The 21,600-nt window shown below is 50.0% G+C and overlaps 1 protein-coding gene across 10 annotated transcripts in view; it reads left to right on the plus strand.

The window, feature by feature from the left end:
- The window catches only part of BCORL1 (BCL6 corepressor like 1), a 76,905-nt gene that overhangs the window by 43,402 nt on the left and 11,903 nt on the right, over positions 1-21,600 (plus strand). For 9 of the 10 annotated variants that reach the window (XM_002832092.6, XM_024241066.3, XM_024241062.3 and 6 more), the window contains 5 exons: positions 1,338-1,727; positions 4,986-5,212; positions 10,868-11,089; positions 13,806-13,972; positions 15,586-15,731. In XM_002832092.6, coding sequence (XP_002832138.2) covers positions 1,338-1,727; positions 4,986-5,212; positions 10,868-11,089; positions 13,806-13,972; positions 15,586-15,731 — 1,152 coding nt within the window. The remainder of the gene's footprint in view (positions 1-1,337; positions 1,728-4,985; positions 5,213-10,867; positions 11,090-13,805; positions 13,973-15,585; positions 15,732-21,600) is intronic. The other variant, XM_054545052.2, reaches the window with a different exon arrangement.

A 21,600-nucleotide genomic window follows, 5' to 3' on the forward strand; every position in this document is an offset into this window, starting at 1 on the left:
AGGTGGTAATTGGGGCTCATAATGATGGCCTGGAGGCCTTGCAAAATCCTGAAGTGTCCTCTGAATTATCAAAGAGCAGTTATATTACAGCCAGTCCCATTTTAGTGTTAAACACATTGTACTGTATTTGATTCTTTGGAAATTGGTGATCCCTTTGTGATCTCTATGATCATTCTGTATTAAGCAGAACATTAGATTAACCAGAACACTTTGTTTTGCCTGGTCTATATAACAGAAAATGTGCTGTTATTTGCTGTCTTTTAGCAATGTGACTAACTTGAAGCTTTGGTCAAGGGCTACTTACTCTATTTGCCTCGAACCATTTATTTCTTCTGCTGACCTCGCTTGGGTCTGGGGACTGTTGAGTTAATAGCTGGGCCTTGGGAGAAAGATGGTGGTGTCTCACAGCTGCTTCCGAGGAGGAAGGTGTCAAATCTCCTGTAGTGTGAAACCAGGCCAATTTAGGATGTACTTTTGTTGTTAGCAGAGTTGAAGGAAGAGTGGAGAGAGAAAATGGCCTCTTGGCAAGGTGGCTGAGGAAGGCAGGAAAGGTACCAATCCATCCTGGGGTGGTGGGGGAGGAGGAGGAAGCGCTTGCCCAGCGGTGAGGAACAGCTACAACTGGGTGGAGGGAGGTGCCTGGGAGGAAGCTCCACCCCTGAACTCTTGGCAAGTCAGGAGGAGGTGGGGTCAATTTAAGGGAAGTGGGCGTGCCTGGGTGCATTTGGGCGTGACCCAACCAGGCTCTGTCACAGATCACAGGAAAGGGACTCCTTCTTGCTTCGCTTTTCTTGAGACTCTTCTCTTGTGATGATTCTGCTTGGCCGGGGTGGCTCTGTCCCCAAGATTGGTGGTGCCACAAAAGAAGTATATCCTCCCTTGCCCTGTCTGAGACCCCAGTTGCCCTCTCCTAGCCCCTGATTTCCCAGGGACCCGTGGCCCTCTCCTGCCCTTCACAAAATACTTGGCACTTTATAAGAGCTAAGCAAGAGTTTTGGGTGTGAATTCAGGTGACACTGTAACGTGGATGAGTAAGGGTGTGTGTTTTTAATACTTGATGTTGTCTGGTATATTGGACTCTCTAAAGCACATATGCGTGAAAGATCTTATTTGAGCCTCAAAACAGCCCTGTGAGGTCAGTAAGGGGAGAACAGTATCCCCATTTTATAGATGAGGAGACTGCACTGAAGGAACTTTCCCGAACGGTACAGCTAATAACTGGCAGAGCCTGAACTTGAACCCAGACCTTCAAACTCCTAGTCCAGGGCATTCACTTCGACACCATGCTTTGTCCTTTGAAGAAGTACCTGACCATCCTCTGTACATCCCATCCACAGGAAGCATCTGTAGCTCCTTTGCTGGCATGGCAGACAGTGACATGGGAAGCCAGGAAGTCTTCCCCACAGAAGAAGAAGAAGAGGTAACCCCCACCCCAGCTAAGCGTCGAAAGGTGAGAAAGACCCAACGGGACACCCAGTATCGCAGCCACCATGCCCAGGACAAGTCTCTGCTGAGCCAGGGCCGAAGGCACCTGTGGCGAGCCCGAGAAATGCCCTGGAGGACAGAGGCTGCCCGGCAAATGTGGGACACCAATGAGGAGGAGGAGGAAGAGGAGGAGGAGGGCCTGCTGAAGAGGAAGAAACGAAGACGGCAGAAGAGCCGAAAATATCAGACTGGGGAGTACCTGACAGAGCAAGAAGACGAGCAGCGGCGGAAAGGGAGAGCAGGTAAGGCTGGCCAGGGGCTCTGCTGTCGCCGCGGCCCGTTTGGCTTCTGGGAACCCTCGGGCATCTCTACGCCAGCCAAAGGCTTCGGGACCCAGAGAAACCCGGTGCTATGATCTCCAGCTGCCAGAGGGGGTCACTCAACTCCAGCTCCGAGCCTTTGGCTTTGGGTTGACATTGAATGAGTTCCGATTGGCCTGCAGGTGAGCGGAGGACATGAAGGCCCAAGCCCTCCAGTTTCTTATAGAAGTCTGAACCTGTGGGCAAGGCCACGGTGACATCCTTGGCATGAGACAACTGGATACCAGGGAGTTCTCTGGTTGGCTTGAGGGAGTCGAGTCTTTTGGGAGGACGGGTTCTCTCTCCTAGAATCTTGGGTTCAAGAAGACAGAGGGCATCGGCTGCCTTTCCTGGGATACTTGCAGCCTCTAAGCTAAAAAGAAGTACAGTGGGTTCTTCAAATCAACAGAAGAACTTCAAGTAGAAACGGGCACAGCATTGCTTTATCCGTTAAAGCCACAGTGATTATTCAGAGGCGGAGTGAAGCTTTGAGGTGACCCAAAGTAGCATCATTTTTGTTGGACCTGAGTTGAGAAGGCAGGCAGCCCAAAGAGAAAACCAGGCTTTCTCTGACCACATCAAATGCTGTGATATACCATTCCGGAGGCACGGACTGTCACAAGACACTAATATCAGTATGTTCCACTGAGTACTGTTCAGGCCCATTCCTATAGTGGATTTCTAAATGAGCAAAAAGCACATCTCTGGGTTTTATAAGAACACCTCTGTCTCTCACTCTCATTCTCTGACCTTTACCCTGGAAGCAGCAATTGATTGCCTCCTATAATATATTCATCCTGAGCTGCCGGTAAACATCCGCTGTCTCCTTATTAGCTAAAACTGAATAACCTCATTGAGTGGGTAGTAGATTCCAGGTTTGCTATAATGCAAAGACGGCTTAACCTCATTTCTGGCTCTGTTTAAGTGGAGATATATATATGATACCCATCTCTACGCTCAAGAGAGTAATTGAGCTAATTTTCATCAACTATGTGACAGAGTGGGAACAATTTTCTCTTTCTTCTGCTAGAGCAATAATAGATTGGTCAGGAATGAGTTGTCAAGCTGTTGGCCTCAGCCACTTGTGTTAGGATGAAGAGGAGCTTTTGTGTATCGCCTAATCTTCTCTAATGGCACCTGGTTTCCTAGCATGGAAGCTTCCTGTGGAACGTATTGGCGCTTGGAACCAGAAGGACCTTCGAGGTTGCCTGGTCCAGTTTGCCACCCAATGCAAAGATAGAGATCTCCACAGCATTCTTGACAGGTAGCCAGCCAGCCTTTTCATGAACACACCTCCAGTAATGCAGAGAACACCACCAATCAAGGCATCCTACTTGATTTGGGGGCAGCTCCAGTTGTTGGAAAGTAAGTCATTCTTCCTCTGTGGATGTGTCTAAGGGTTTTGCATTGAGGCAGCTGGATTTGGCACGTGGTCTGGTTACTTTCCTCCAGATCTGATGATGGCATCTTCGTGCAGGAATTTGGCAAAGGCCAAATGAGGCAGGTTACCCTACTTCTGTCTGAGCCTCCTGACTTTTCTTTTCATCCTGGTTTTGGTTATCTCCCTTCTTGACCTGCTGAGCAGGTAGGCAGAGCCACTTCCACTTACACACCTGCCACCTCTGCTCTCTAGTCCTTTGTGGGCCACTATAAAGCCTTCACTTCTCTGCAATTGAATAAACACCCGAGCCTGCCCTGCCCTGGGTAAACAAGGTGGGGGGCTGTTTCTTTGCCTGTAGCATTGAACACTGTAATATGACTTCTTCATGTTTCCTGGGGTCCTCACAAGGCATGGTTCTGTTCCTTCCCCTTTTGCCTCAGCCCAAATGTGTTGCATCAAAAGCCGGAGTTTAGAACATTCTGACTGGAAGTGCTATTAGAGACCATGTAGTACAGCAATTCCTGGACAGGCTATGGGGCCCCACTAGCGGGCTGAGGCTAGCTGGGAGAAAGGGATGGCATGACAGCTGGCCTTCCAGGAGCTGTGCATAAGCTGCAGCCAACTCCTCGTGCTGAAATGATGGCTTCCACATCTGGATCTGCCTTTGTCAACGTCACACGTGAGAGCCCGTGTCAGGGTTGGGGAAGGCGAGTTGAGAACTCTTCAATCTCAGTCCCTTCATTTCACCAATTGCTAGGCATGGTGTTCATTCCTTTGAGGAGGAAAACACACGGGCATGGCTCCACCTCAAGAGCTTGTGCTTAAATAACACAATAATGATGTCTTACTCGTTATAACACTTTTTGAAAGGGGTTTTGCATGTATTATTTAATTCTCATACCACTCGTGTGATGTAGATTATATTCTCCCCATTTTACAGATATGGCAACTGAGGCTCAGAGCAATTAGGACTTGAGCCCAGCCAATCATACAATTGACAGCCCAGCCAAGCAGCACTAATCTTGAGAGACGAGGCTAAACACACAATCAGTCGCCCCTACACACGGGGTTAGGACAGACCCTGTGGGCTGAAGCTCTTGATAATGGAGTTCCCGGCAGGCCTTTTTGAAATTAGAATGTGCTTTCTTCAGCAAGCTGTGGCTAAATTAGAGATGTTGCTGGTGTGTTCTAGTGACACCAGTTGACTTGATTTTCACCCAGAAAAGGCAGCAGGTTTCTGCCCTTGACTGCCAGCTAAGTAGGCTCATGATGCCTTCTAGTTTCAGGGAGTTCCTGTAGCTTTGATCTTTGTGTCCTCGGAGAGTGACAAATGGGGCAGTCAGGTGAGTAGAGCTGAGGCCATGAAGGCAGCCTTCTACCTTTTCCTCCCTGTTCCCCATGTACTTGGTACTTAATATCAGCAGGACCGCCAGATTTGCTTTCATACAGGACTGGAGAAACAGACAAAGGGAATGGGGTAAAAAGCGAAAAGAAATTCTGATTTGCTCTGGGCTCTGGGAAAAATCCTGTTAAAATTACCCTTATCTTAGGGCTAGCCAGATGGGCTGCCCCCTGCTGGCAGGGCTGGGAGCTGTCTCCTGCTTGTAGATGAGGGACTTCGATGTTGAAGTATGGTGTGTTCGTTCAAGAAGCATTTAGTGGAATAGTCAGCACAGCACTAGATATCGATAGCTGATAGTTATACAACTTTGCACTGCAGTTCTAATCCCCAAAGTCCTCTGATTCATCTTAGAGGAAGGCGTTGCTTTTCTGTGTTCCATTTCTCTGACATCCGTTCTTTTCCTGTTTCTTGCCTTCAGATTTAAAGGCCCGTAAGCAGAAGACTTCCTCCTCCCAAAGTTTGGAGCACCGCCTCAGGAACAGGAACCTTCTCTTGCCCAACAAAGTCCAGGGGATCTCGGATTCACCAAACGGTTTCCTCCCAAATAACCTGGAAGAGCCAGCCTGCCTTGAAAATTCAGAAAAGCCATCAGGAAAACGAAAGTGCAAGACCAAGCACATGGCAACTGTCTCAGAAGAGGCAAAGGTGTGTAGCTATCAAGGGGTATTGTAGAAGGTGTGTGTGTGTAGGGGGGGCGGTGGGCAGAGGAGGCAGGAGGGAGGGAGGGAGGGGGGATGGGGAGGATCAAATTAACCCATATTTAGTAAGGCATTCTCAAACCAGTTCTCGAAGGGTTAGGGGTGGATTTGAAGAATGGGAACTAAAGTTATAGTTAACTGTAAGGTCTGGCCCATGATGGCTTTTCCTCTACAATCTTTAGATTTTCTTTGAGTTAAGGAAGAGTTAAAGAATATGGCAGGATGTTAGCTTGAGTAGCTCGTTAACATCCAATCAAGAAGCTTTTGTCTGGGTTTAACTTACTGGAAACCAATCTTGGAACTTTCTGAGTCAATCAAGGTAGAAAACAACTTGTAGGAGGAAGGATTTTAAGGTCCAGACAAAGGTTGATTGAGGGTGAGGCTGAAGGAATTCCACTGGGGCCCAGGTTCTAGCTACTCCTCCCCTCCCCTGCTCCCCAGTTCTTTAGCTTCTCATGGAAGCGTAGGAGCCAGTGAGTGGGCAGTCACCAATCAACAGCCAGGCAAGCATTCCTAAAACCCTCATCCCAAATCAACATCTCTTTTGGGTCTGATGTTCATGCCATTGGTGTTAGGTTGCATGCTGTATCCTTAGAAAAAATCAGTCTTCAACCTGGGTGAACCTTACATTTGAGAGAAGTGAGGGTCCGGGTTCAAATGTATACCCATAATATGTATTTGTCATTGACAGCCAAAAACAAAAGCCCATCTTCAGCTTGTTTTGGTGGTCGTGATTCTTTTTTTTTTTTTTTCTCTCTCTCTCTTTTTGAGAGTCACACGCTGTCGCCCAGGCTGGAGTGCAGTGGCACGATCTTGGCTCACTGTAACCTCCGCCTCCTGGGTTCAAGCAATTCTCGCGCCTCAGCCTTGTGAGTAGCTGGGATTACAGGCGCCCACCACCACGCCCAGCTAATTTTTGTATTTTTAGTACAAAAATACAAAAAATCACCATGTTGGCCGGGCTGATCTCGAACTCCTGAGCTCAAGCGATCCGCCTGCCTTGGCCTCCCAAAGTGCTGGAATTACAGGCGGAAGCCATCACGCCTAGCACTTTGGTGGTCATGATTCTTACTGGAATCCCAGAATGGCACTGGCAAGAGGTGGGAGCCCCAGGTGCTCGTCTCCCCTCCTTTCCCCTTCCCCCTCCCAGAACCTCTTTCCAGCTCAGACAAGACTCAAGCTTATTTCCTCATCTTGAAGAATGGAGCTGCTGCTTCATGCCCTTTCTGTCTCACAAGGGTGCTTGGGGGAACAAAGGAAGCAATGTCTGTGACAGGCTTTGATAACCATAAAGTGCTCTCCGAGGGTTGCTGTGCATCATTGTGCTTCGGGTGGAAGCAAGAATGAGGGAACAGAGGCATGGCGTGGCAGGGTAGCAGCGTTCATTCCCTTGACCCCCCAGAGTGGGAGGACAGGGGCCCAGGGAAAGAGCAGGGAACTCTGGTCTGTGCCAAGCAGTTCATTCACGTTATCGCTCTTAATTCCCACAGTCGCACTTGGGAGGTAGGCACCTTTATTATCCTCATTTTGTAGTGAGGAAACTGAGGCTCAAGGAGGTTAAGGGACTTGTGCGAGGTTACTGGGTGGTCCTAAGTGATGCAGTTGGGACGTGAAATAGGCCTGTCTGCCTCTGGAGCCCTGGCTTGTTCCATATGTCTCTCAAGCTCTGAATGGGGGGCTTCTGTTTGTATTCGGGAGGCACTGGGGGAGGGGGGCAGTTGGACAGAAAATGCTGCCACCACAAGCAGCACTGGGAAAAGGTGGGCGTCTCAGGCTCCTGCTCCCCCTCCCCTTCCCCCTGTTCCTCCCCTAGACACTCAGATGGATGGCCCCAGCCCACACAAAGGTAACCAGCGCCTGAGATTCAGCAGCACACTCACATGCTTCTGTCTGGTTATTCTGCCTGGCAGTGTGTCCGCTGCAGTGTTCTCCTGGAGAGGTTTTTGTCCCTCCCCATGACCTTCCTTTCCCCCTCCTGCCTTCCTTTCTCTCCCAGTCACCACCACCTGCTCTGGTTGCCCCCATGGCATGGGGCTTTGTAGCAGGAAGCAAGGGGTGGGGGAGGGCGGGGAACGCTCCTCCAACATTGAAAGCGGGGCACTGGCCAAGGGCTTCTTCCCACAGGGGCTCAGAGCCAGGGGGAAGGAGAGAGGGGGAGGGGTCCCCCCACTTGTTCTTGCTCCTCCCCCTCCCAGGCAACTTGCCTCGCTGCTGCTCTCTGGCAGCTTTGGCCCCCAGGAAGGAGAGTCACCCTTTGGTTCCTGGCTTGGCTTAGTGAAACCCTGGTACTTTACCCAGCATCCTCCAGTCCTGCCATTGTACAGTCTATCCTCCTGGCGATAAAGCAGCATTGTACCCTTATAGCTAGTGCCTTCCTGCTAGGGCTTGTACCTCTCTGCCCTTTCAGGATGGGGACTGATCATGGCTTCTCGCTATCTTAGGATTGACCAGAGGAAACAAATGCCCCGAGCCCTCATCTTCTGTTCTCTACTGCTCCTTTCCTAACTTGATGTCTTTTTAGGCAACTTTTCTGGCCATCCAGGGCTCTGCACACAGCTGGCTTGAAACAGGTCAACAAATATTTGTTGTAATAATGTGGCCAGGCGTGGTGGCTCACGCTTGTAATCCCAGCACTTTGGGAGGCTGAAGCAGGTGGATCACATGAGATCAGGAGTTTGAGACCAGCCTGAGCAACATGGTGAAACCCCGTCTGTCCTAAAAGTACAAAAATTAGCTGGGCGTGGTGGCACGTGCCTTTAGTCCCAGCTACTTGGGAGGCTGAGGCAGGAGAATTGCTTGAACCTGGGAGGCAGAGGTTGCAGTGAGTCGAGATTGTGCCATTACACTCCAGCCTGGGTGCCAGAGCGAGACTCTGTCTCAAAAACAAACAACAACAACAACAACAACAACAACAAATAATAATAATAATAATAATAATAATAATAATAATAATGGTAATGTGCCCAGCCCTGAGTTAAGTGCTGTAAGGAACAGAAAAATGATGACAATATGAACCCTATCCCCAAGGAGCTTAAAATCTAGCAGGAGAGGTGAGACTTACACGTGAAATTCTGGATGGAAAGAAGAAAGTGAGGCATCAGATTACGTGGTTCAGACTTGGTACTCTGGCTACACAGAGGAAGAGGGCCCAGAGTGTTGTGGAATATGGTAGAAGACAGAGGATTGAACTGAGACCTTGATGTTCTGAGGGGTTTGGATAAGTGGGAAATACTATAGTTATCTATTGGGGTATAACAAATTACTATACAACTTAGCAGCTTTACACAACAATAAGCATATGTTGTCTCACACAGTTTCTTGGGGTCAGGAATTCAGGGGCTTAGCTAGGCCTGGCTTGGGGTTTCTCGTGAGGTTGCAGTCAGGTGTCAGCCAGGGCAGCATTCCTCTGAGGGTATGACTGGAGGATCTGCTTCTGGGGTAGCTTGCTCGCATGGCTGGCACATTGATGCTGGTTGTTGGCAGGAGGCCTCCTCTCCCTGCCCCATGGATCTCTCCAATGGGCTGCTCAAGGGTCCCCAGGACACAGCAGCTGGCTTTCCCTACAGTGAGTGATCCAAAAGAGAGCAAGGCAGAAACTACAGTGTCTTTTAGGCCCTAGCCTCAGAAGACACCTACTGTCATTTCTGCAGTCTCCTGTTGGTTACATAGGTCAGCCCTACTCACTGTAGGAGGAAGGTGCATAAGAGCATGAAGATTAGGGGATCACTGGGGCCATCTTAGAGGCTGACCCCCACAGTCTGCCCTCTGGCCTCCCCCAGTGATTCCTGTCCCTCCCACATGCAAAGTATGCCACCTCTCCCAGTGCCCCCCAAAGCTTCATCCAATTATAGCATCAACTCCAGGTTGAGAATCTCTTTTATTTATTTATTTATTTAGTTAGTTAGTTATTTGAGATGGAATTTCGCTCTTGTTGCCCAAGCTGGAGTGCAGTGGCTCTATTTGGGCTCACTGCAACCTCTGCCCCCAGGTTCAAGTAATTCTCCTGCCTCAGCCTCCCGAATAGCTGGGATTACAGGTACCTGCTACCACTCCCGGCTAATTTTTTGTACTTTTAGCAGAGATGGGGTTTCACCATATTGGCCAGGCTAGTCTTGAACTCCTGACATCTGGTGATCCACCCGCTTTAGCCTCCCAAAGTGTTGAGATGACAGGTGTGAGCCACCATGCCCGGCAATTTTTTTTCTTTTCTTCTCTTTTTTTTTTTTTGTTTTGTTTGAAACAGAGTCTCACTCCATCACCCAGGCTGGAGTGCAGTGCCGCGATCTTGGCATACTGCAACCTCCCCCTCCCGGGCTCAAGTGATTCTCATGCCTCAGCCTCCTGAGTAGCTGGGACTGCAGGCGTGCACCACCACGCCCAGCTGATTTTTTTGTATTTTTAGTAGAGACTGGGTTTCACTGTGTTGGCCAGGCTGGTCTTGAACTCTTGTCCTCAACTGATCTGCCTGCCTTAGCCTCCCAAACTGCTAGGATTATAGGCATGAGCCACCGCTCCCGGCCTCTCCTAGTGTTTTATGAGCACCTACCCTGTTCACAGTTCTGGAGCCTTTGTAGTTCATTATCTCAAAGACCCTGCAAGGAAGAAAGTAGGGCTCAGAGAGGGAGGGCCTTTCCCCAGGTCATCTAGCTAGGGGATGGCAGAGGCAAGGTTCAAGCCCAGGTCTGCCTTAGATCTTTCTACCACCCCAGGGGGGTCTGAGTATGATATGGGGACACAGTGTGATGGAAGATGGGAACATTCTATGAGGGCTGGATGTGGAAGGAAGGTTTTTGCTACAAGTATGAAGCTTTAGCAGCTGTGACTAGTCAAAGATAGCTGGCCGGGCATGGTGGCTCATGCCTGTAAACCCAGCACTTTGGGAGGCTGAGGCGGGCAGATCACTTGAGATCAGGAGTTCGAGACCAGCCTGGCCAATATGGCGAAACCCCTCTCTACTAAAATGCAAAAATTAGCTGGGTGTGGTGGCGCATATCTGTAATCCCAGCTACTCAGGAGGCTGAGGGAGGAGAATCCCTTGAACCTGGGAGGCAGAGGTTGCAGTGAGCAGAGATCACACCACTGCACTCCAGCCTCAGCGACAAAGTGAGACTCGGTCTCAAAAAAAGAAAAAAAAAAAGATAGCTGTCTCATTTATCTTTACTCTCAGAGTTTGCTTCTGCCTATTTACAGATAGGACTTATAAAAACCTCAATAAATGGTGATTGAGGCAGGTAAAGAAGGCATGCAGAGTCTTGAGAGAAGCTAGGATATCCCCTCAATCTCTGATTTACAATCCCTGTGGCATTCCTTGGTTTATGGGGTTGAGCATTTGAACCTCTTCATATCTCCCCACTGGCTACAAACTCATGGGAACCTGTGTTGATCCTGGAGAGACTTCACATGGTTAGCGCCTGGCCCAGCGTCTGGCCTCAAACCTGACAGTAGTCTGGTTTGGGGTAGTGTATTTGGGGTAGTGTAAGCAAAGTACAGCATGGACACAGATAAGGTGAGATGGCCTTGGCCACTGAGGGCAGTGATGACCCTGGTGGATGGATAAGCTGCCTGGCCTGACCTGACCTAGGGCTGCATCTCTGCTTTCCAGGGCAAAGGTCGTTGGAACCAGCAGAAGACACGATCTCCCAAATCTCCCACCCCAGTGAAACCCACAGAACCATGTACACCCTCTAAGTCCCGAAGTGCCAGCTCAGAGGAGGCCTCGGAGTCACCTACAGCCCGGCAGATCCCCCCAGAGGCACGTCGGCTCATAGTGAACAAAAATGCTGGTGAGACCCTCCTGCAGAGGGCGGCACGTCTTGGCTATAAGGTAAGGGAGTTTTCGACTGACCACAGGGCGCCGTTGGTCTGAGCATCTATGAAGAAGATTTTCTCCATGGGCTCTTCTGGTGCTTGAACCCAGGCTGGCCTCCCTCTACACCCCAGATTGCCCTGGGGCTGCCTTGCCCCTCATCGCTTGGATGTCAGTGTGTGAGAATGCAAACTTGTTGGAATGTCAATTTGGGATGAATGCAATTGAAATGGTATCATGCAGTATATTCCTAGACCAGGAACGCAATTTTTGGATATCCACGCTGTCTTGAATTTCTCTGTATGGTGGTTTCCCAACTCAGAAAGGAACAAGGGGTGATTTATTGCTCACTCTTCATCTCCTCCTCCAGCTTCCCCTCATTTCCGCCTCTTGCAGAGGGGCCAGGATCATGTTTGAGGGGCGAGGCTGAGCTAACCCCACCTTATACTACTTCCCTATAGATTAGAAAGAAGGCAAGAAAGGAAGCTGGCATTTATTGAGCACTTCTTTTGTCATGTTAAGAGCCTGATTACTTTATATCATTTAATCTCACAGTAAGCCGATGGAGTAGATTTATTATCCCCATTTTATAGGTGAGAAAATCGAGGCTTTGCAGTGTTCACTGATATGTCCAAGATCAGTCAACTACTACGTATGTGAGTCTGAATTCAAACCAAGGTCTTTTGATTCCCAAGTGCCAGGGTAGGTGGAAGACTGACTCATTCACCATAATTCAGTTACACTTTGGACGTTTCCATTGTTACCCACTTTTTATTGAGTGTGTATCTTTGCCTACCATATGGATTATTTCCTCAGGGTTTGCTCCTAGCAGTGGAGTTGCTGGGTTAGTTACAGAGTGTGCCTTTGGTTTTAAGGCTTTCCATCCCTATACCTGACTTGTTTCACACCAGCCACACTCCCAGCCAGACTGGTCAGCCCTGGGGAGCTGACGTGACAGTGTCTCACTGGCAAGCAGCCCATCTTTCATGAGCACCTAGTGTGGGTGCCTGGATAGCTGCCGAGGGAGACCTAAAACAAAAATCAAGACCAATCCCTGCCATCAAGGTTAATTTAATTGTCTTGTACCCTGGGCAAAACCAGCAAACAGGAAACCATCCGAGGGGCCAATGGGACAGGGCTGGAGCACTAAGGCAGCCTGTCAGGGAGGGTGGAAGGAGCCCTCTTGGGCCTTGGGGAAGAGGCAAACATCTGCACTGGTGAGGAGGGTGGGAAGCCTCGGGCTTTCTCCCGGGTAAAGGAGCTTGACAGTTTCTTTATACAGGCAGCAGCACCCCTGACACAGGCTGTACACACAGCCGCTCTAGCCAGCTAGCCTGTGAGCTGTCAGACAGAAAGGTGGAGTGGCCCATCTCCCCAGTGCCCCAGAGAGGACTGGCAATGGTGCAGCTATGGGATCCGTTGTTTGGAAAGCCAGGCAGCCATTAATGCTGCCAGCCTCTCCCCTCCTCACCTCATTCACCCAGCTTCAGCCCATGCTAGCTAGGGTGCTTCAAGTCCCTGGGGTCCCACCTGTAGTCCTAGCATCATCTCAATCCAAGGAAGGCAGTCATTAAAGTGTGGATAAATGGCAGTATTGGATTATCCTTTTTTTTTTTTTTTTTTTTTTTTTGAGATGGAGTCTTGCTCTGTCACCTAGGCTGGAGTGCAGTGGCGCAATCTTGGCTCACTGCAACCTCCGCCTCCTGGGTTCAAGGGATTCTCCTGCCTCAGCCTCCTGAGTGGCTGGGATTACAGGCACCTGCCATCACACCGAGCTAATTTTTGTATTTTTAGTAGAGAGGGGGTTTCGCTATGTTGGCTAGGCTGGTCTCAAACTCCTGACCTCAGGTGATCTGCCCGCCTCAGCCTCCCAAAGTGCTGGGATTACAGGCGTGAGCCACTGCACCCAGCCTATTGGATTATCCTGATTTGAGGGGAGGGCTAGAACTGACTGTCCTGGCTTGAACATTGGTCCTGCCGAGACCCTCATCCAGGGATAGTCCTTAAAACAATTGTCTTCCTTATTCTTGAATTGCCACCAGAGGCTGTGCTCTCCACCACATCTCATTTCCCTGGTCTGGGGCTGGCTTGCCAAGCTCAGGGAGTCAAGGTCTGAGTGCTTGAGCTCTGGGCAGGCAGGTCAGCCTCTCTGAGGACCTCACCTCAAATACCACCACCCAGATGAGTGTCCTTGGCCATAAAAAAAGTCTCTCCAGGCCAGGCGTGGTGGCTCACGCCTGTAATCCTAACACTTCAGGAAGCCAAGGTGGGCGGATCACCTGAGGTCAGGAGCTCGAGACCAGCCTGGCCAACATAGTGAAATCTCATCTCTATTAAAAATACGAAAATTAGCCAGGCGTGGTGGCATGCGCCTGTAGCCCCAGCTACTTGGGAGGCTGAGGCAGGAGAATCGCTTGAACCTGGGAGGCGGAGGCTGCAGTGAGCTGAGATTGCGCCATTGCACTCCAGCCTGGGCAACAGAGTGAGACTCTGTCTCGAAAAAAAAAAAAAAAAAAAAAAAGTCTCTCCGCTGCCAAGGAAACGGCCCAGAGCTGGGGTCCTGGCAATTGTGGCTCAGGACTGATGTTGTTAATGAAAGATTTTGAAGTGTGTCCCTGCTATAAAGGGCAGGCTCTGAGACTCCTCAGATATTTGGGGAGCTTTGAGTCTCAGGGTTATGTAAGTTCAAGAATTAGACCTCTCTTTGCTCATGGAGTTGTCCCTGTCCCCACAGGATGTTGTTCTCTACTGCCTCCAGAAAGACAGTGAAGACGTGAATCACCGTGACAATGCTGGCTACACAGCCCTGCATGAGGCTTGTTCCCGGGGCTGGACCGACATCCTGAACATCCTGCTGGAGCACGGGGCCAACGTGAACTGCAGCGCGCAGGACGGCACAAGGCAAGAGGGCTGCATCTCCCCCCAGTCCCGCCCTCACTCCCAGCTCAGCCTCTCACTCAAAAGACCTTACCCGCCGCCGGCAGGGCATGGTGGCTCACGCCTGTAATCCCAGCACTTTGGGAGGCCAAGGTGGGCGGATCATGAGGTCGGGAGTTCGAGACCAGCCTGGCCAACATAGTGACACCCCATCTTTACTAAAAATACAAAAATTAGCCGGGTGTGGTGGCATGCGCCTGTAGTCCCAGCTACTAAGGAGGCTGAGGCAGGAGATTTGCTCGAACCCAGGAGGTGGAGGTTGCAGTGAGCCGCGACCATGCCATTGCACTCCAGCCTAGGTGACGGAGACTCCGTCTCAAAAAAAAATAAAAAATAAAAAAATAAAGACCTTACCTCAACCTGAACCTTCGTAGCACACCAGACTGCGAGTTGCAGAGAGGCCTTGACAGGAGGAGTTTTAGAAAGACTTCTATAGGCTCAAGAGGGAACCAGTTTAGGGCAGGAGCCAATGAGTTAGTTCCCAGATGGCCAGGCCACATCAGTTACTAAGGGGAGGCTGTGGTTGTCTAGGGATCATCCCATCACGTGTAGCTGTCACCAGGAAGACCACTCGGCCTTCCCTCAACTCATCCTGGTGGGGGACCTGTCTCAGACAGAATAGGAACTGGGAGGTTAACCTGAGGGTAATATCCAGATTTGATTTTTAAAATTTGATCTCTAGACACTGTAAGAAAAATACACCTGCTGTGTCTTAGAGAAATTGTACCCATTCTCCTCTGTTCTACCAGAGAGCCTGCTTCCTGGGCAAATTAGAGACAGGAGCTGCAGATCCAGGAGGGGGCTCCGCTTGAGTTCTGCCTGGCGCGTGGAGCCCTTCTGCTCATCTCTGCTCTCAGGGAGTCACCCAGGGCCTTCAGTTCCCTGAACTGAAGTATCCCTCTACAGCTGCCCCCACCTTTTTTTTTTTTTTTTTTTTTTTGGGATGGAGTCTCACTCTGTCGCCCAGGCTGGTATGCAGTGGCACAATCTTGGCTCGCTGCAACCTCTGCCTCCTGGGTTCAAGCAATTCTCCTGCCTCAGCCTTCCGAGTAGCTGGGACTATGGGTGCCCGCCATGACGCCCAGCTAATTTTTGTATTCTTAGTAGAGATGGGGCTTCACCATGTTGGCCAGGCTGGTCTCCAACTCTTGGCCTCAAGTGATCCACCTGCTTCGGCCCCCCGAAGTGCTGGGATTACAGGCGTGAGCCACCGCGCCCGGCTTCCCTGCAGCTGCCTTAACTTTATTGTAGGTCAGGAACCCATTCTCTAGTGAACTCCACAACTACCAATAGAACTACATTGTGCCATGGGAACTGTCCAAGGATGTCAGGGGAACGTAAGAGAGAGAGAGTAATGGGAGGGAGGAAAAGGGGGTACAGAGAGAGGAGGAGTTGGGGAGATGGTAGTGGAGAGTTGCAAGGCTACAGGTGGTTCTGTTGTCCTAAGTCTTAAACCATATTACACCAAGGTTACCTGGGGGTCAGCTCAGTTTTTTCCCCTGATGCAGTAGCCTTAAGTCTAGACACCCCAGTTCCCACTTGGGCCCTGTTATCCTCACCCTGTATCACCTCCACAGGCCAGTTCATGACGCGGTGGTCAACGACAACCTGGAGACCATCTGGCTCCTGCTGTCCTATGGGGCTGATCCCACACTGGCTACCTACTCGGGTCAGACAGCCATGAAGCTGGCCAGCAGTGACACCATGAAGCGCTTTCTCAGTGGTAAGCATGGTCCAGACTTGACACTGTTGTCCTTGGGGCCAGCCTCTGATTCCTGAACTTGTGAGGACATCCTTCATCTCCTTCCACCTTGAACGCTCCCATGAGGGCCATCTGCCCTCTTCACCTGCTTTCATTCAAAGAGCTCAAGAATCTCAGTTTGCTTGAAAAAGTCCAAAGGCCACTTCCTCTTATCCCCTTACTGCAAGTGTGTGCGTCCTCTTCAGGGCCCTGGGAGCCCACAGGGACCTATTTCGTAGCTAGGGATCTAGGGTGGGCCTCTGTGTGGGGGCGGCAGCCCCACTAGTAGACCTAGCTGGGGGCAGAATGTGTTGACCTGTGCTTTGAATGGGATGTCAGTTGCAACAAACTGATATTTAGCATTTTGCTTATGTGTTTGCAATTTCTTCTTGTTTGTGATCAAGTGGATCACAGTGGAACCCCTGGGATGCTTCCCGAAGCTTCATTCTTTACAGCCCTTGCCTGTGGGAACTGTGATGTTCCCTCTGCATCCCAGGGTCCCCCTTCCTTCTGTTCCTTTTCCTCCCTCACCTGCCCCTTCTGGAAAGTGTCTGGTGTTGAGGCCCATGGCAAGGGCCACAAGCCAACATGCATTTATTTTCTCATTAGTGGATAGCAGCTGTTTATCTGCAGTTAGATAGCTCTACTGAGTTGGGCAGGGGGAGGAGGGAACGAGGGGAGTCTAGCTTGGGCATGCTCAGTAGGAATCTCCTCAGACTTGACCTCTGAATAAAGGAACCCCGCCTCTTAGTGACATCACAGTTTGGCCCTTGCTCTAGCAGTGACTTCTTCAGACTGCCTGAGTGGCGGAGCAGCTGGGAGTTGTATCTCTGAACCTCCTTGGAGGCTGCAGTGTTTGTATTATGGTTAGAACCCCTCTCTGGCCAGGAGCCAACAGGACTAAGGATTGGCCCAAGGCTGCTCCCTCTTCTCACCCAGGCTTTGGCCCTAGTTAGCCCCGAACCTCTATACCTCCAGATATATGGTTCCAGGCTCCCAACCAGGGGCTCATTTGTTTATCCAACAAAGGTTAACTAAGTAGCTGATGATGGAGGAAGAAACAAAGAGGACCTAACTAAAGGCTCTTATGGAAGGGGAGGACTAGTTAGGGGGTGGGGGGGGTAATGGGAGGCTGTCACGGGAGATCTTGACTCCTGCTCAGCCAGCCTCCATCCAGGTCTCAGTTGAGCTGACTAAACCTTGGAGCACAGGCCTCAGGCCTGTACAGCCTGACTAGCCTCTCCCAGGCTGGGGGCAGGATGGCTGCCTTTTCTGTTTTCCCTCCCTCCAGCTCTGGGTTCCCAAGCCCCTGTCCTTGAGGGGCAGAGCAGCCTTGGAATGTTCATTCAGTCATTTGTCCTGGGCCAGTGGTGACTGTTGTTCCCCTTAGCTGAACCATCCCTAGGGGTGCAGGGCTCGGGGCAAGCCACCGTTTGTAGCTCCCTCCCACATACTATGCACACATGCACTCTCTCTTAGACACGTACACGTGTTATCTGTACTCCACTGGATTCCCAGGAAAATCTGAGACCAACAAGCATCCAGAGCATCTTGATATGACAAAGGCACCACACGCAGTTCTGTCTTTGAGAAACCGGTCTAGTCCCGAGGCCTCCTTAGGCTAGAAACTGCTGTCCGGAGGGTCTCAGGGGCTCCTAGATCTAAATAACACTGTGACCACCTTAGTAAGCAGATGAACTCTTTGCTTCCCCAATCCCTTCTCCAAAACCCCAAAGGAGTAGAAATGTGGAAACCATTTTAAGTAGTTAAACGGGAAATAGGCCAGGCGCAGTGGCTTATGCCTGTGATCCCAGCACTTTGGGAGGCTCAGGTAGGAGAATTGCTTCAGGCCAGGAGTTTGAGACCAGCCTGGGCAACATACGGAGACCTTGTCTCTACAAAAAAATTAAAAAATTATCCAGGTATGGTGACTGCACTCCAGCCTGGGCAACAGAGTGAGACAGTGTCTCAAAAAAAAAAAAAAAAAAAAAAAAAGAGAGAGAGAGACAGAGAGGAGAGAAATAAACACGTTTCTCTTATCTTTTTGTCTCCTCATCCCAACTACTAGCTATCTTTTGGTTTGGTTTTGTTTTTGGTGCGATCTTGGCTCACTGCAACCTCCGCCTCCCGGGTTCAAGCGATTCTCATTCCTCAGCCTCCCGAGTAGCTGGGATTACAGGCACCCGCCACCATGCTCGGCTAATTTTTGTGTATTTTTAGTAGAGACAGGGTTTCACCATGTTAGCCAGGATGCTCTCCATCTCCTGACCTCGTGATCCGCCCGCCTTGGCCTCCCGAAGTGCTGGGATTACAGGCGTGAGCCACCACGCCCGGCCCCAGAGAAGACTTTTCTTAACTCTAGTACTTCACATATGTGTGGTGTGTGTGTGTATGTACCTATATGTGTCTATGTATATTTGAGACAGAGTCTTGCTGTGTTGCCCAGGCTAGAGACTCCACCACTTCCTAACTTGTCCTGGCTGAGCACCTTTATTTAGATTTGTTAAAAATTACTAGAGACAGTGTCTCGCTCTGTCACCCAGGCTGGAGTGCAGTGGTACAATCATAGCTCAGTGCAGTTTCAAACTCCTGGGCTCAAGCAATCCTCCTGCCTCAGCCTCCCAAGTAGCTAGGACCACAGGTGTGTGCCACCGGTCCCAGCTAATTTTGTATTTTATCTTTTTGTTGAGATACGGGGTTTGCTATGTTGCCCAGGCTGGTCTGGAACTCCTGGGCTCAAGCTATCTTCCCGCCTTGGCCTCCCAAAGTGCTGGGATTACAAGTGTGAGCCACCATGCCCAGTCTTCATTTAGACTTGTTGCTCAATTTATGGGCATGGAGCTGGCTTAATAATGGGAGTCAGGAGCCAATGGGTTGCTATAAAGTGCACCAGCTCTTTTCCATGCAAAGGCAGCCTGGGACCTTGGCCTACCACCCCAGGAAGGCAGGCACTGGCAGGAGTCAGCAGGCTCTCAAGAAGTAGGGGGCACTTAGGCCCAAAGGCTGTTTGTAGGGTGTGTGAGAGGACAATACTCAGGGACTTTTTTAAAAATTGAGGTAAAATTTACCTAACATAATCATTTTAAAGTGAACAATTCAGGCCAGGTGTGGTGGCTCACCCCTGCAATCCCAGCACTCTGGGAGGCCAAGGCGGGTGGATCACTTGAGGTCAGGAATTGGAGACCAGCCTGACCAACATGGTGAAACCCCATCTCTATTAAAAATACAAAAGTTAGCTGGACTGTGATGGTGCATGCCTGTAATCCCAGCTACTCGGGAGGCTGAGGCAGGAGAATTGTTTGAACCCAGGAGGTGGAGTTTGCAGTGAGCTGAGATCACACCACTGCACTCCAGCCTGGGCGACAGAGCGAGACTCCATCTCAAAAAATAAATTAATTAATTAAAAAAAATAAAGTGAACAATTCAGTGGGATTTAGTACATTCTCTCTCTCTCTTTTTTTTTTTTCCTGAGACAAATCTCACTGTTACCCAGGCTGGAATGCAGTGGCATGATCTCAGCTCACTGCAACCTCTGCCTCCCAGGTTTAAGTGATTCTCCTGCCTCAGCTTCCCGAGTAGCTACGACTATAGGTGTGCACCACTGTGCCTGGCTAATTTTATATTTTTAATAGAGGTAGGTTTCACTGTGTTGGCCAGGCTGATCTCCAACTCCTGACCTCAAGTGATCTGCCTCCCTTGGCCTCCCAAAGTGCTGGGATTACAGGCATGAGCTACCGCTCCTGGCCCATTTAGTACATTCCTAATGTTGTGCAGCCAACCTCAGGGGCTGTTTGGATGCCTTGAACTGAGTGTTTGGCTCTCATTTTTCATGCCTGTGTGCCTCCCTGCCAAATCTCCAGGAACCACTGGGTAGGTTGGTAGGGTGGCTGTAGGGAGCACCCGAGCGTGGAGACTGGAGGCTGGGGAAGCTTTTCCCTCCACTGCTCTACCTCCTCAGCCCCTACACCTAGATACATTTACATGGACTTCTGATTTATTTATTTATTTTTGAGACGGAGTCTCGCTCTGTCGCCAGGCTGGAGTGCAATGGCGCAATCTCGGCTCACCACAACCTCCGCTTCCCAGGTTCAAGTGATTCTCCTGCCTCAGCCTCCCAACTAGCTGCGACTACAGGCGCCCGCCACCATGCCCAGCTAATGTGTTGTATTTTTAGTAGAGACAGGGTTCACCATGTTGGCCAGGATGGTCTTGATCTCTTGACTCTCGTGATCTACCCGCCTCAGCCTCCCAAAGTGCTGGGATTACAGGCGTGAGCCACCGCGCCCAGCCTGATTTTAATTTTTTTTACTTTGCTGTCTGGCTGAGGTATTTAAAATGCTTTTGGCTTTTTGTCCCCAAGCATTTGCTTGACTAGACCCTCTGTTGATTAATTGTCTTCATCCTCCCCTAGTGGAGTCCAATTGGGCAGAAAATGAAGGAGAATCCCTTTAGGGTGCACAGGGCTCCATTTTTGGCGGGAGGAAAAGGTGAGCATTAGCGTCAGGGTTATGCCTCATGTAGCACTTCCCTGGCTGTGTGCAAAGTCCCCTGTTGTGGAAAGTTGTCGGGGGAATCAAATCCTTTTCTCTTTTTCTTTAATTTTTTTTTTTTCTTAGATAGAGTCTCGATCTTGTTGCCCAGGCTGGAGTGCAATGGCACGATCTCGGCTCACTGCAACCTCTGCCTCCTGGGTTCAAGCGATTCTCCTGCCTCAGCCTCCCAAGTAGCTGGGATTATAAACGCCCACCACCATGCATGGCTAATTTTGTTTTTTCAGTAGAGATGGGGTTTCACAGTGTTGGTCAGGCTGGTCTCTAACTCCTGACCTCAGGTGATCCGCCTGCCTCGGCCTCCCAAAGTGCTGGGATTATAGGCGTGAGCCACCGCGCCCAGCAGTAAATCCTTTTCTAAGTATAAAGAAATGTCACTATTTTCCGGTATCCTGAAGTGAGTCCTTTTGTAAAGCAGAAGATAGATAATTCATCTGGGTTGTAAATGTAGATTTTCTTATATTGGGTTGGCTTAAGGTGAGGCCCATTTCTCCTGAGATCATGAAGGATGGAGTGGTGCTCCTTTATTCATTCGTTCATCCGTTCATTTAGTGAGCACCTATTAGATTTCAGGTGCTGTCCTGGGTACAGGAGGCCAGACGGTGAACCCTTTCTACCTCATGCTTGGGCTTGGAGCGCCAAGCCATCCAAACTCCCTGAGGCCTCTGGAAGGCCTCCCCCTTCAGCCAAATTACAGGCAGGTATGTGACTGATTTACCTTTGTCCCTTTGAAGAAGAGAGCAATATCCAAGCTGGCTGAAGGAAAACTGACTTGTTTTTCCTTGTCTGTTGGAAAGAATGTAGGGCTTACCCAGAGTTGATGCGGTTTGGTTCGGGACATCAGAGGAAGTATCAGGACACTCTGCCTTCCACCTGTGAAAGGGTTAGCAGTTTACCGCTTGAGGTCACTGAATCACAGGTTATTGTTTTTCCTGCTAGAGACCTCTGCCATATGACCCCATGTTGAAGACCACTTGTTTTTTGTTTTTCTCACCTTTCATGTCCCTCAGCTGGTGAGTTAGAGGAGATGGGGAGGGGTGTGATCAGACCCTGAGGAATAGACAAACTGCTGGGGTAGCCTCTTGAATTGAGGTGAGAGGCTCTATTCTTACCATGAGGCCTGAGGGTGCTTTTTATTTTTATTTATTTACTTATTTATTTATAGACAAGGTCTCACTTTGTTACCTAGGCTGAAGTGCAATGGCGCAATCTGGGCTCACTGAAGCCTCGACCTCCTGGGTTCAAGCAATCCTCCCGCCTCAGCCTCCCAAGTAGCTGGGATTATAGGCACACATTACCAC

Source organism: Pongo abelii, chromosome X (assembly GCF_028885655.2).
Source record: "Pongo abelii isolate AG06213 chromosome X, NHGRI_mPonAbe1-v2.0_pri, whole genome shotgun sequence".
In the NCBI taxonomy this organism is placed as follows: Eukaryota; Metazoa; Chordata; class Mammalia; order Primates; family Hominidae; genus Pongo; species Pongo abelii.